Raw genomic sequence first — 13,287 nt, 5'->3', positions numbered from 1 at the left:
CTGCTGCACTAAAAGTGCTGCTCCTAGCAAATTCTGGCTTTGTAGCAGCAGTATCTACACTGGACACTCCCATCGAATAAGAACTCCCATATTTTAGAGCTGGCAACTTTGCAGAACAAGGGAGATCAGATGCCCTGAGCTGCAACCCTTGCAAATTCCTTGATCTTTTACTGCCTTGCTAAATCATTTATTTAGCACAGCCTTTTAACATAATCCCAGAGAAAAAAAAACATAAAATAGATTTATCTCAAAACCTTGTCCTCCTACCAACCATCTTCAGTCTGGTACATTTATTTCTCTGATTATTAATTAACGTAGGCACGGCACAAGCTTAGAGTTTTTAACCTCTCCTCTCTCTCTCTCTCTCTCTCTCTCTCTCCATCATCCAAGGAAGAGTAAGGCTTTCCATGTGCCCATTCATGGTGTTTATATTACTGCTAACCCTGATGAAATGCTGGTCCCATGTAATACATGGATAGGGGTTAACAAACTTGTGAGGAGAGAGCATTTCCACTGCTTAGCATTTTATATCAGTCAAAAGGTGAACTTCAAAACTGGAGAGGAGAGATGCACAGTGAGAATGGGTGGATTTAACCATTTTGGTTTCTCACAGCTTCTTATTTTTCCAATCTTACATTCTGTTCACCACATTTCCACATCAGTTTAGTGCAAATTTCTCCTAATATATATGCAGTTTTGCCTACTATGCACGTTTTTGCAGAGCAATTTCCCCAACTCATAACTTGTATGTTGTTTTCAATAATATCTGCATTTCTATATGCATTTTTGTACACATTAGTGGAGAACTGAATTGCAAAATTTGGAGCAGCATGCATTACGAAGGATGGCTGTGTTTCTGTTCACACAGGGCTCAAGAATGTGTGGATTTTGTAGGGTTTGCCTTTAAATGTGAACTGAATCAAATTTCTCTCCATCCCTAACGTACAGCATCTGAGGAGGAAGAGGAAAAGAGAAAAAAAGGGGGGAAGAGATCAAAGTATATCAGACAGTAAGGGCATTGCCTTTGGGGTCAAGAAAGAAGATTTGCTAATGTTCACAACTTTCTTCTCAGGATTTAGATTGGGGAAACACTGGGGGAGGAAGATGCTGAACACCACCTCTGGCATGCTCTCCCTATCAGATTAGCAGCTCCACTAAAAGAAATGGGAGACCCTGATCACAGTCTTCCACATCACATCTCATTGACCCCTCAGTAGTCACACTATAAACTGCACAAAGTACATCATCACAGAGTGGGAGGTAGAATAATCCCCCCCTTTAGTGATAAAATACTGCATATGGAGCACAGAGGAAACAGAACTTCCCCATAATAGAAACTCCTCCCTGAATGAAGAAATCTGGATGCCTTACAAAAGCAAGCCTCAGTGGATTTATCATTCACAGGCAAAAATAGAGGCCTGCTTTATGCTGACTCCGACCAGTGGTTCATCTATGCTCAGTATTGCTTACAGCAGGGATGAAGGACTTGCAAGCATCCAGATTTTGTGGGACTACAACTCCCACCATCTCTGACCATTGGTCATGCTGGCTGGGGCTGATGAGAGGTAGAGTCCAACAACAGCTGGAGGGCCACAAGTTCCCTATCCCTGGTCTACACTGACTGTCAGCAGCTCTCCAGGGTTTCAGGGACGGGGGCTTTCCAGCCATATTTGGAGATAACAGAGATTGAGCCTGGGAGCTTTTGCATGTGTGGAAGGAAAATCGCTTCACCAGATCAGATGTAGGAGTAGCAGCCAATTGGACAAGCTTATTGCAATAAAGAAATCTATGGTGTACATCAGGAGAAAGAGTCAGAGAGTCTCCCTTCCGAACCGTGGACACACAGGCCTATATAGTTGTACGTAGGTCACACAGAACATTCCAGATCTTATCCCATATTATGGTTAACGTATCATACTTCAAGGTGGTCCTTTACACGTGTCAGATGTACCTTCCCACTGTCACATACCCTCTTATCTTGTTCTAGCTGGAACCAAGCTTTAAACTTGCTCAGAAACATTACAAATATTTCTGGTGACCACAACGTCCCTATTTGCCTGCCCCCTACTGTGCAGAGTGGCACTTCTTTCTTATTTCTGTCAAAGCATAGTGACTCATTTTACAGGTTATCCTAAGCAAAGCCATGTTAGCTTATAGAACTGCATATATTGATGAAGCAATGCCAGCTTATTGGTTGGCTGGTAGGCTGGCTGGCTGGCTGGTTGGTTGGTTGGTTGCATTTATATACCGGCCCATAGCAGAAGCTCTCTGGGCAGTTTACAACAATTAACAATTAATCTCCAATGAGTTCAGTTCTTTAAGAACATAAGAACATAAGAAGAGCCTGCTGGATCAGGCCAGTGGCCCATCTAGTCTAGCATCCTGTTCTCACAGTGGCCAACCAGGTGACTGGGGGAAGCCCGCAAGCAGGACCCGAGTGCAAGAACACTCTCCCCTCCTGAGGCTTCCGGCAACTGGTCTTGAGAAGCATGCTGCCTCTGACTAGGGTGGCAGAGCACAGCCATCACGGCTAGTAGCCATTGATAGCCCTGTCCTCCATGAATTTGTCTAATCTTCTTTTAAAGTCATCCAAGCTGGTGGCCATTACTGCATCTTGTGGGAGCAAATTCCATAGTTTAACTATGTGCTGAGTAAAGAAGTACTTCCTTTTGTCTGTCCTGAATCTTCCAACATTCAGCTTCTTTGAATGTCCACGAGTTCTAGTATTATGAGAGAGGGAGAAGAACTTTTCTCTATCCACTTTCTCACAAGCAATGCAGATGCTCTTCCACTGAGCTATGGCCCTTCCTGAAGATGTTCCCACTGAAGATCACTGCCCCAGTCATCTCTGCCCTCACCCTTTCCTGAAGGCTTGGATTTGTCTATTGCTTGCTGTAGTAATTCACTCTGCAATTGCCTCCATCCACCGAGTTAACAACCAAAAGACTTTGTTCTTTTGGTTAAAGACATATTAGGAAACAAAATGTGCAAAGGGGCATGTGAGGACCCATGGAACCAGGGCTAGCCCAAGAGTAGTGCAGGGACCAGTGGAAGTCACACTGTTCGTGGCCCCTCCTCCAGGAGGGTTAAGTGGCTGGAGCTAGTGCCACACATTCCCATAGACCATTTTGTGGTTTTGCCAGTGAACGCCTTAAAGGGGCTCTCCATTAATGTGTGATCATGGTTCAAAGTATGTCTCAGCACCTGCAGTGGGCGAAAGGGCTGGCTGGGTGTTGCAGAATCACATGCATTTATGAACTGGAAATAGACTGCCTTCAAGTCGATTCCGACTTATGGCAACCCTACGAAAGTGGCATTCAGAGGGGGTTTACCATTGCCTTCCTCTGAGGCTGAGAGGCAGTGACTGGCCCAAGGTCACCCAGTGAGCCTCATGGCTGTGTGGGGATCCGAACCCTGGTCTCCTATGTCATAGTCCAACACCTTAACAACTACACCACACTTAGGTGTGAGCATTAAAAGCAAGATGCATCCCACACCCAACTTTCAACACATACACACACTCAGTTGAGACAACAGCGTTTGAACTGAGCATCCTCAAAAAGTGGAAATCATTGCAAAATAGGGATAGCGATTACCGATGATAGGTAACAAAAAATAAAGAGTCCTTAGTAAAGAGTGATGATGTAAGCTAGTGCTGGAGGAGAATTTTTGATTCAGTTCAATATTTAAAGGTGAACCTACCAAATCCGCACATCCTGAAACACTACATGAACCGAAATATAGCCATCCTTCAAAATTCGTGCTTATCCAAATTTTGCAATACAGGTCTCCAGCCACGTAATGTGTTCATATAAATGCATATGTTAGTGAAAATAACATACAGAAAATGCATCCTGTTAGGGGAAATTGTTTTGCAAAAAAAATGTATATGTTGTGCAAAATTGCACACAAAAAGGTGTCTATTAGGAGAAGTTCACAATAAAATGCTGACAAATTGCCATGATGCCTTTTTTAAAAAAGCGAATTGATGAGGAAATGCAAATTACTGAACTTAAGATTGGAAAAATGAGAGAGGAACCAGAACTAGCCTATCCCTAGTGTGAGTATATGGTATCATCAAAAGGATGGCCAAGATGGATGCAAATGGATGGCATATTCAAGTTGGGCTTTAACTCCATCAAGGCCATATGCATATATTTTATTTATACAAAGTTAAAATCTATATAAAGCAAAGAGAACTTTGTTGCTTTCCATCAGAGTCTCATGCCTTTTATCAAATATTTTATTATTTCTATTATTATCATTACATTTATATCCCACCTTTCCTCCAAGGAGCGCAAGGTGGCATACAAACATTCTCCTCCTGATTTTATCCTCTCAACAACCCTGTGAGGTAGGTTAGGCTGAGAGACAGTGACTGGCCCAAGGTCATCCAGTGAGCTTCATGGCTGAGTGGGGATTGGAACCCTGGTCTCCCAGATCCCAGTCCGACACTCTAACCACTACACCACGCTAGCTCACAATACTTAGTATTGAAAAAATCTGACCTTTGTTCTTTTGTCTACAACAACAGCTTCATCTGCAGATCTTAGGAGCTGAGTTCAATGGCTTGGAAAAGCCTCACGAACTAGTTTCTGCAGATCAAGTCACTGTTCAAGGGACAAGAAAAGGGCGGGTTCTGGTTACTTGGCAACCTAAACTATATTGCATTTTTATCATTCCCTCTTTGGAATGAAGGGAAAGCTGCTGTTGCTGCTGCTGCTGCTGCTGCTATTACACTACAAAATAATTTAAATGTTTTGCAGATAATTCAGAAATACTTCCTTGCCAAAAAGCTCGCAATCCTGTGCCTCATCAAAGACAGCAGCAGAAATAAGGTTGTAGAATGGATTGTACCACATTTATGAATGGTCCCCTCTAGAAAAAGAGAGAGAGAGAGAAAGAACATTCTTGCAATTAGAAATCTAGTGCAACAGAGAGAGAGGTGACCAAGAATTAACTCTCTCTCTGATTTGCTAGTTTGTTTTGCTGTTTAACATGCAGGGAGTTTTTTGTAGGAGGGAAGAATATAAAAAATGGCATTCTCACCCAACACCCACCCCGAAATGATACAATCCATTCACCAGCTCAGGATTCCATCATCTCATCCTGCTGCTTATATAGACCAGTATAGTCTACATACTATATCTTAGTATAGATTCACTAATATGCAAAAAACCTTGCGGTTTAAGAATGTACCTATAGCCCACAGTTTTTTTTACCAAACTTTAAAAAGCAGGGAAATTGGGCAGCTATAGTGAATGCACCAGGGGAGCAGGAGACCTGACCTCCTCTCTGAGATATTAGACTGCCCTACAAAGTTGTCAAAATGCAAACACAATTTGGGTTGGTCTTTCACAGTCCAATCCACTTGCTGTGTAGCTTGGAAGAATTTGGTAACATATGCCCCTGAGCATATGGTGAGTGGTGGCAACACCTGCCATCTCCAAAGATGGAGAATTATATTTTTGTATGTTTGTTGGTGTTCTTCTTACTTTGCTTCTTTCCTGTGTTACTAATGTTTCTACAGAGAATCTAAACTAGAAAAATTTTCCCCTCCTTATTCATCCTAGAAATCTGTGTCAAATGTATTTTTATTAATTTCAAAGCCTTTTTATTGGTCATTGTTATGTGATGGTGAAGACAGCCTTTTGTGTTTTATATTGGAGCTTATGTTCTATTTCTATTTTGGGTGCATTAACAGTTGAATCTGAAACTGCAGTTTGATGTAAAATCAGACTGATCACAATATGTTGCTACTTCAGCAATGACTCTAGCTGTTGGAAAAAAGAGGATGCATGTTTTCAGCCTGCTATGTTTAAACCACTTTATTTAAGGCAAGGTGTTCACGATCAATTAAAAACATACAGCACATCTAGAATTTTGCTAGAATATATTTCACCTTCCACTGTCTTCTCTTGTGCAAATTGAGATACTTCAGAGGTCCACTGGAGACTATTTTGCAGACGTCAGTGCCATTATTCCACAATTATATTTGGAGTTTTTTTAGTAAAAATTTTGCAAAGTGTTGCTGTACTTCACATATCATAGAAACAAAAGCAAAAGAAAATGATTTCCTGTAGGAAACTTCACTAAAATTGCAAAGTAAATCAGACATATTTAAAGTGACCATCTCAACTATATCAACTGTCTTAATAATGTTGCTTCCTCCTGGCTAAAACAAGATCAGCACAGGACATATCTTCTTTCTATTATTTGGGCTGATTACAGGTGTTGCCACCACTCACCATACGCTCAGAGGCACATGTTACCAAATTCTTCCAAGCTACACAGCAAGTGGATTGGACTGTGAAAGACCAACCCAAATGGTGTTTGCATTTTGACAACTTTGTAGGGCAGTACAATATCTCAGAGAGGAGTTCAGGTCTCCTGCTCCCCTGGTGCATTCACTATAGCTGCCCAATTTCCCTGCTTTTTAAATTTTGGTAGAAAAACTGTGGGCTATAGGTACATTCTTAAACCGCAAGGTTTTTTGCGTATTAGTGAATTCCCTTGCTTTTTAATCCGGAAGGTAAGAAATGGGATCCTGCGCAAGTTTGCTGAGAATGGATTGACCATTTGCATGCTTATTGAGTTCAGTGGGATTTACACACACACACACACACACACACATACACACACACGGCAATCATGCTTAGGATAAATGAAACTGACCACAGGGGATGGGGAACGGAGGAGGGGGAGGAGGGAGGGGTGGAAAGGCAGAGGGGAGGACTGGGATGGGAGCAGGCAGGAGACGGAGGGGAGAAGGACAGATGTGGTCATTTGCATGTTTATTGAGTTCAGTGCGATTTACTCCTGTGCAATCATGCTTAGGATAGGTAAAACTGACCGGGGGGGAGGGATGGAAGGATGGAGTGGGCAGGGGAGGCGGAAGAAGGAAGAGGGCAGGGGAGGAGAAAGGGAGAGAAAAGGGGAAGGAGGAAAAAGGTAGGTCTGATCATTTGTATGATTATTGAGTTGAATCGGATATACTCCTATGCAATCATGATTAGGATAGGTAAAACTGACCAGGCTGGGCCTGCCAACCAAGACGTCTTCTGTATCTTTCACAGTTGGGCAGGGGGAAGGGAGAATTCTACCTTGTGGTTTTTCCCATTACAGGGTTGCAAGAACACCTGCACTTGGCTGACTTTCTCTTCTCCTAAAGATACAGGATCAGTCTCAGGCCCTGAACCTGGCAACCCTACCTCCCACCCAAATTTAAAACAAAGCTGTCCCTGGCCACATCCACACCAGGCCTCTAGTACACTTTGGACAATCATTATTTATTGATCTATTTATTTAGTGTATTTATATACCGCCCCATAGCCAAAGCTCTCTGGGCAGTTTGCAATAACTAAAAACGTTAAAAACAAATATACAAATTTAAAAACACATCTTTTAAAAACAATTTAAAAGAATGTATCATGGCTTCTCTCAAAGCCATGGCTCAAAGCCAATCACGGCTTCTCTCAAAGAATCCTGGGAAGTGTAGTTAGTGAAGGGTGCTGAGAGTTGCTAGGAGATGCCCTGTTCCCCTCACAGACCTTTAGTCAGAGTGGCTGACTGTTAAACCATTCTCTCAGGGGAATAGGAGTCTCCTCTCAGCACCCTTCACAAACTACACTTCCCAGGATTCTTTGAGGGAAGCCATGACTGTCTCAAGTGAAATCAAGTCTGGTGCGGGTGTGGCCCTCTGATTAGCCAAGCCCAGCAGCTGGGAGGCTTTTAGAACTCTGGCAGTTTGTCCTTACTGAGCATGCCCTGCGTTATAATAGGCTTCCAGCCAAAATTTCTTAAATTAATTAAAAATCAACCAGGCATTTTTTTTTAACTTTTAAACTGCAGTAGATGAAGGTCAGAGTATGGGGCAAGGTCAGTATTAGGATTACAGGTACTCTGTGAACATGGCTGACTTTTAATGAATTTCAACAGATTATGAGAACTCTGGCAGAAAAAAGTCCAAAAGGGCTCTGAGGTTTTTCTCTCTCTTTTTAGACTTTGAACTCTTGATTCCCTCTGACTGTTTTGTGTATCGCCATGAAAATTGACAGGGTTGTTAAGCAAGTGTTTCTGAGTTCAGAACTATAAGTTTTGTAAGTTTTTGTTTTGAAATGAGCTTATGGGAAGCCTCAGAATGGCATGCGGGGGTATTTTCCATTTAACATTGCGGAATGTGAAAAATCCATGCTGGCTATAGTATACAGCCACTCTCGGGGCTGTATAATAAGACACAGGATGGGAAAAGGCAGAGTGGATAATAAGAGAAACTAGAACTCACAATGTAGCATCATCATTTCTAACATGCAGCATTTTCATAAAAGTAGACAATCACTATTACACATTGTGAGGTTGAATGTTTGCCTTTTCCTATGGGATTATAAAAGATTGTCACCAATAGGGCTGCAGTGCCAGCACCAGGTGCCCTTGAGCAGCTGCTATGACCCACGTACCCTTGCAGGGGGTGCCAGTGCTGATGCCTGCTTTGACTCAACCAATGTTGATAACCTGCCTTGGTCCTCCTGCCCACCCATTTCCCCAGCCTTGGGTTTCCCCGGTGTTCATGGCTGCATATGGAAGCTGCCCACCATTTCAAATTATCCACAGTTCCTTGCCTGGAACATCCAACATATCATTGCTTTTTGGCCATTGTGAGAAATGAAAATGCCAGGTAGAGATGGCCCCATTGCTGCTGCCAGTGTGGATGCTGGTTCCCCATACCTCCTTCCCACACTTCTTTGGTGATGGAGGAACCATGCAGCGTGGATGAGATCACATGGCAAGAACTGGGCAAGCATCCCTCTTTCCCCTTTGGGACTTGTACCATTCTTTCTTGTGATGACACCCATCTTATATTGCTATACAGCTGGTGTGGTGTGGAAAGAAGTCATGAGATATTGTGGGGTGATTGTCAAAGTTCGGCCAGCTCACTGGTCTTCATGCAGGCAGCCCAGCCATGTTACCATGGCAATTTGTTGGTTCCCACATCTGGCTACCATATGGGCCATTGGATAACCCACTCAAACCCATAAACCACAAGCAACCTGCAACTGTGGCCAAAAAAACAATGACCTGGATGCATACAGGTCTGCTTCATGCATGAACATTTTCCCCATGCTGCAATAATCTGTATGCAGGTCAACAGTCTTGTGTGAAGAGGTCCTCAGTGATTGCACAAATCAACAGACAGGGGAAACAATGTTTTCAGTTAATTAAAGAAGAGGGTGAAATTCGATTCAGTTCGCATTTATATGCAAACTGAATCACAGCCATCCTTTGAAATTCACACTTCTCAGAGTTTTGCAAGGCAATTTTCCAGCCAAGGATGTGCACAGAAATGCATTCTTTAGTGAAAATAGCATACAAGAATGCATTATATTAGGGAACATTGCTTTACAAAATGTGCATATTAGGAGAAATTCACACTAAAATGCTGGTGAATGTTCATGAAGATTTCTTTTTAAAAATTTTGCAATCTGGTGTGGAAAACTGAATTTAAGACCAAAAATATGAGAAAATGAGAGAAACTGAAATCGACCTCTTTGGCCATCCCTACTTTTAATTATGATGTAGGGTACATCTACATCATGTAAATTCTTCCCACTATGCAAGATGAATAACTGGCGAAAAGATAAATGGTGGCCTTGAGCAGACCACTACTTCTAGGAGTCCACCATGGCTGAAGTGCAGTGTGAAGAACAAGATTGCAGAGGTGCACGCTGAATATTCCACTTGCTCGGGTATTCTCCTACAGTTTCACATCCAAATATGGGTCCTGAGCCTCAGTAGCAGCTGTTTTTGTTTCCTTAAACAGAGCCTGAGTTTGATCGCTTTGAGGCAGACACTTGTTGGCCAACTGTCATGTTGCAAACCCTACTGTTTCTGTGATACTGAGCTCCATTAGAAGTGCTGGGACACAACAAACCTTTTTTCCCATCCACCTCCCTATCTCATCTCCCTTACAAGATTCACTACAGCTCAGGATTTGACCTGATGCAACCGAGATTGTCCCTCCCTGCAAATCTTGAAATCCAATTACCAGTGACATGCCTTTCCCCTACCAAACCTTTTGCCTGGACTTAACTCTCCTCATTGGCTTCCGTCCTATTTCGCCTATCAGCTGAGACACACAAGAGGTCAAAGTTTGGTTCCATTCACAAGACTTCCCTTCCTACACCCCCATCCCCGCCCATGAAATCTGAATAGCCAAACATAGCTACATTTGGCACCATCTAGTCATCCTGAACTGCCAGCCCCTTCACCTGCACTCCATGCTCATTCTGAAGGGTCTTTTGTGTGGGGTGGTCCAGCAATCTCCTTCAGCTGGTTAAACCCTGCGCCTTGCCTTGTGTTTTGACAGGCTTTGTGAGTTTTGACAATCCTGCTAGCGCCCAGGCTGCCATCCAGGCCATGAACGGCTTCCAGATTGGCATGAAGAGGCTGAAGGTGCAGCTGAAGAGGCCAAAGGATGCTAACCGCCCCTACTGAAGCATTGTGGGAAACACTGGATAAGCAAGGTCTAGCACAGGTAAACTGCGTGGGGAACAGGGCAGGGAACATCACCTGTTGTCCAACAGCATTTTCTTGTGTCATGGATCCTAACCATCCAGTCTCTAAGGTTCTCCCTTCTCTTCTAGAGCCACACCAGAAAGTGTTCACATGAGATGGGATCTGATGACTTATGCATTTGCTGTTGGTTATCGAAAGGGAGAGACAAGATAGGAATAGTGATCTGGCAATTTGGCTAGACTTTCCTTTTTATTTTTGTGTCAAGCTTGCAAGATACAGAGATGAACTCCCCTTTTATTTTTTTTTATTTTTTTTAAAAAAATCAGTTTTTTCTCTCTGGTACCAACTTGGCAAGTGAAAGTTGAAAGAGGCACTAAGAAGAGTAGGTGTTTCCTGCATCATCAGGATATCATTACAGACTGTCCCTGACCATCACATAGATACCCATCAACAATCCTATTCCCATTGATGTTCGCTGACAAGGAGCATCATAGGTGCATCCTACTATGACCGCCTCCCTCACAAGCTCCTGTGAAATGAATGAGATGCACCTTTGTGTTCAGCCCCCGTCATTCCTATGGGATGGGATGTTGTTAGTGACCTGCGAATCTTGCAGTCAGTGCATTGTGTTAGAGACACAAGTTACGCTGCAATTTTCAAACAGGGGGGCTTGTTCAGTTTACACATATCACTAGTTCTGTGTTATAAGCATGTCAAAACATTTTCCGTTCCTTGTATGAGGGGCAGCCAGTCTTTATTATGTGATGTCTTCTCATCAGGGTAAATATGGGGGAGAAGGTGTTCAATAAGGTAATCCTTCTGCGCAACCCTCTTTTATTATGCCAACAAAGTTGGCAAAGGAAGCTTGCAAAGGAAGCTGGTGGCTTGTTAATGCGACTGCCGAATGGATGAAAGGGCCCAACTGAACACTGAGGGTCACAGGGCACTTGCAGGATGTTGGTCCTGCAGGGATTGCCAAGCCATCTCTTGGGGATCCTCTAAGCCCCTATTGCAACTCTGTCCATACCTTTGAGGTCGGTGGTGGCGGTGACGGTAGCGGTGAACTCATCACACCATTCTTGCTTCCTTAGAAATGTGGTGATTTTTCACCTTTTTCCAGACCTGGCAAAATGCCCAGGCTTTTCCTGGCAGGAGAGGGCAGTAGTGCTGGTTCCCTAGGCAGGTAAGGGGACACAAGAATCTCAGAAGCTGCCTTATACTGAGTCAGGCCATTGGTCCATCTAGCTCAGTATTGACTACGCTGGCTGGCAGCGGCTCGCCAGGGGTTCAGGCAGGGGGTCTCTCCCAGCCCCACCTAGAGATGTCATTGGAGATTGAACTGGGGACCTCCTTGCTCTGCCAATGGACTCTGGCCCTTACCCAATAGGAAGCGGAATCTGATTGTTGGCTCCTAGACCTCAGCAGCTGGAAGACGGCGTCCCCAATGGATATGTGAGGGTGGTACAGCTAGTAGCAAAGGGTGGGCGTCCATAGGATCTGGACTGAGTGGCAGTGCCAAGCATGGTCTTATTTACTTACTAATTTAAAAGCATTGATGAACCGCTTAATATTTTTGAAATCTTAAGCGATATGCAATATAAAAGCAATATCATTAAGACAGAGATGCAACCTAAAATCAAATAACTCTGCAGTCCAAGAGCATCTTAAAACAAATGAAACCAAGTCAGAGGAATCAAATGCATAAAACAGATTCCGATCTCATGGGTCAGGGAAGCCTGGGGGAAAAGATCTGTTGCCACAAAGCATCCGAAGCCACCAGAGTTCCCTCTGCTAGGAAAACTGGGTGCTTGAGTGCCTATCATTTTGGAAGCAAAACAGGGCAGCCAAGAAATTGGGGAAGGGTTTCCACACTGCTGGCTGGGTGACTCTCTGGGCCAGGGGTGGGGAACCTTTGGCCCTCCAGAGGTTGCTGAACTACATCCCGTCAGCCCAAGCAAACATGGCCAATGGGCAGAGGTGATGGGATGCATGGCATTGAGAAAGTGGATAGAGAAAAGTTCTTCTCCCTCTCTCATAATACTAGAACTCGTGGACATTCAAAGAAGCTGAATGTTGGAAGATTCAGGACAGACAAAAGGAAGTACTTCTTTACTCAGCGCATAGTTAAACTATGGAATTTGCTCCCACAAGATGCAGTAATGGCCACCAGCTTGGACGGCTTTAAAAGAAGATTAGACAAATTCATGGAGGACAGGGCTATCAATGGCTACTAGCCATGATGGCTGTGCTGTGCCACCCTAGTCAGAGGCAGCATGCTTCTGAAAACCAGTTGCCGGAAGCCTCAGGAGGGGAGAGTGTTCTTGCACTCGGGTCCTGCTTGCGGGCTTCCCCCAGGCACCTGGTTGGCCACTGTGAGAACAGGATGCTGGACTAGATGGGCCACTGGCCTGATCCAGCAGGCTCTTCTTATGTTCCTTATGATCTGTACTTCAGCAATTTCTGGAGAGCCAAAGGTTCCCCACACCTGCTCGAGGCTTGCAAAAGGATGGACATGGGTAAGCTGAGTTTAAAAACAAGCACACACACAATGCCCCTCCACAAGGGCCAGTGAGCTTCTAGGGCTGAGATGACAGAGATAACCCTAGGGAAAATCATTGTGCTGGCTAGAGGAAACTGTGAGGTTCACACTGAACGAGTTGGCCGCTTTGTCTGCGCTGCTGTTTCTGGTCTGATGTGGACACATTGCAGCCCAATCACAGCTTAAGTCCTGGATCGTCTCATTCTTTTCGGGGGTGGGTGGGGTGGAATGGAGTC

At 44.0% G+C, this 13,287-nt stretch overlaps 1 protein-coding gene across 47 annotated transcripts in view; it reads left to right on the top strand.

The window, feature by feature from the left end:
- CELF4 (CUGBP Elav-like family member 4) overlaps nt 1-10,491 on the top strand; it is a 1,013,450-nt gene extending 1,002,959 nt beyond the window's left edge. For all 47 annotated transcript variants that reach the window (XM_061607394.1, XM_061607379.1, XM_061607361.1 and 44 more), the window contains one exon: nt 10,364-10,491. In XM_061607394.1, coding sequence (XP_061463378.1) covers nt 10,364-10,491 — 128 coding nt within the window. The remainder of the gene's footprint in view (nt 1-10,363) is intronic.
- The last annotated feature ends 2,796 nt before the right edge of the window (nt 10,492-13,287 follow it).

Source organism: Rhineura floridana, chromosome 1 (assembly GCF_030035675.1).
Source record: "Rhineura floridana isolate rRhiFlo1 chromosome 1, rRhiFlo1.hap2, whole genome shotgun sequence".
NCBI lineage: Eukaryota > Metazoa > Chordata > Lepidosauria > Squamata > Rhineuridae > Rhineura > Rhineura floridana.
This window is presented reverse-complemented; position numbering and strand designations above follow the sequence as displayed.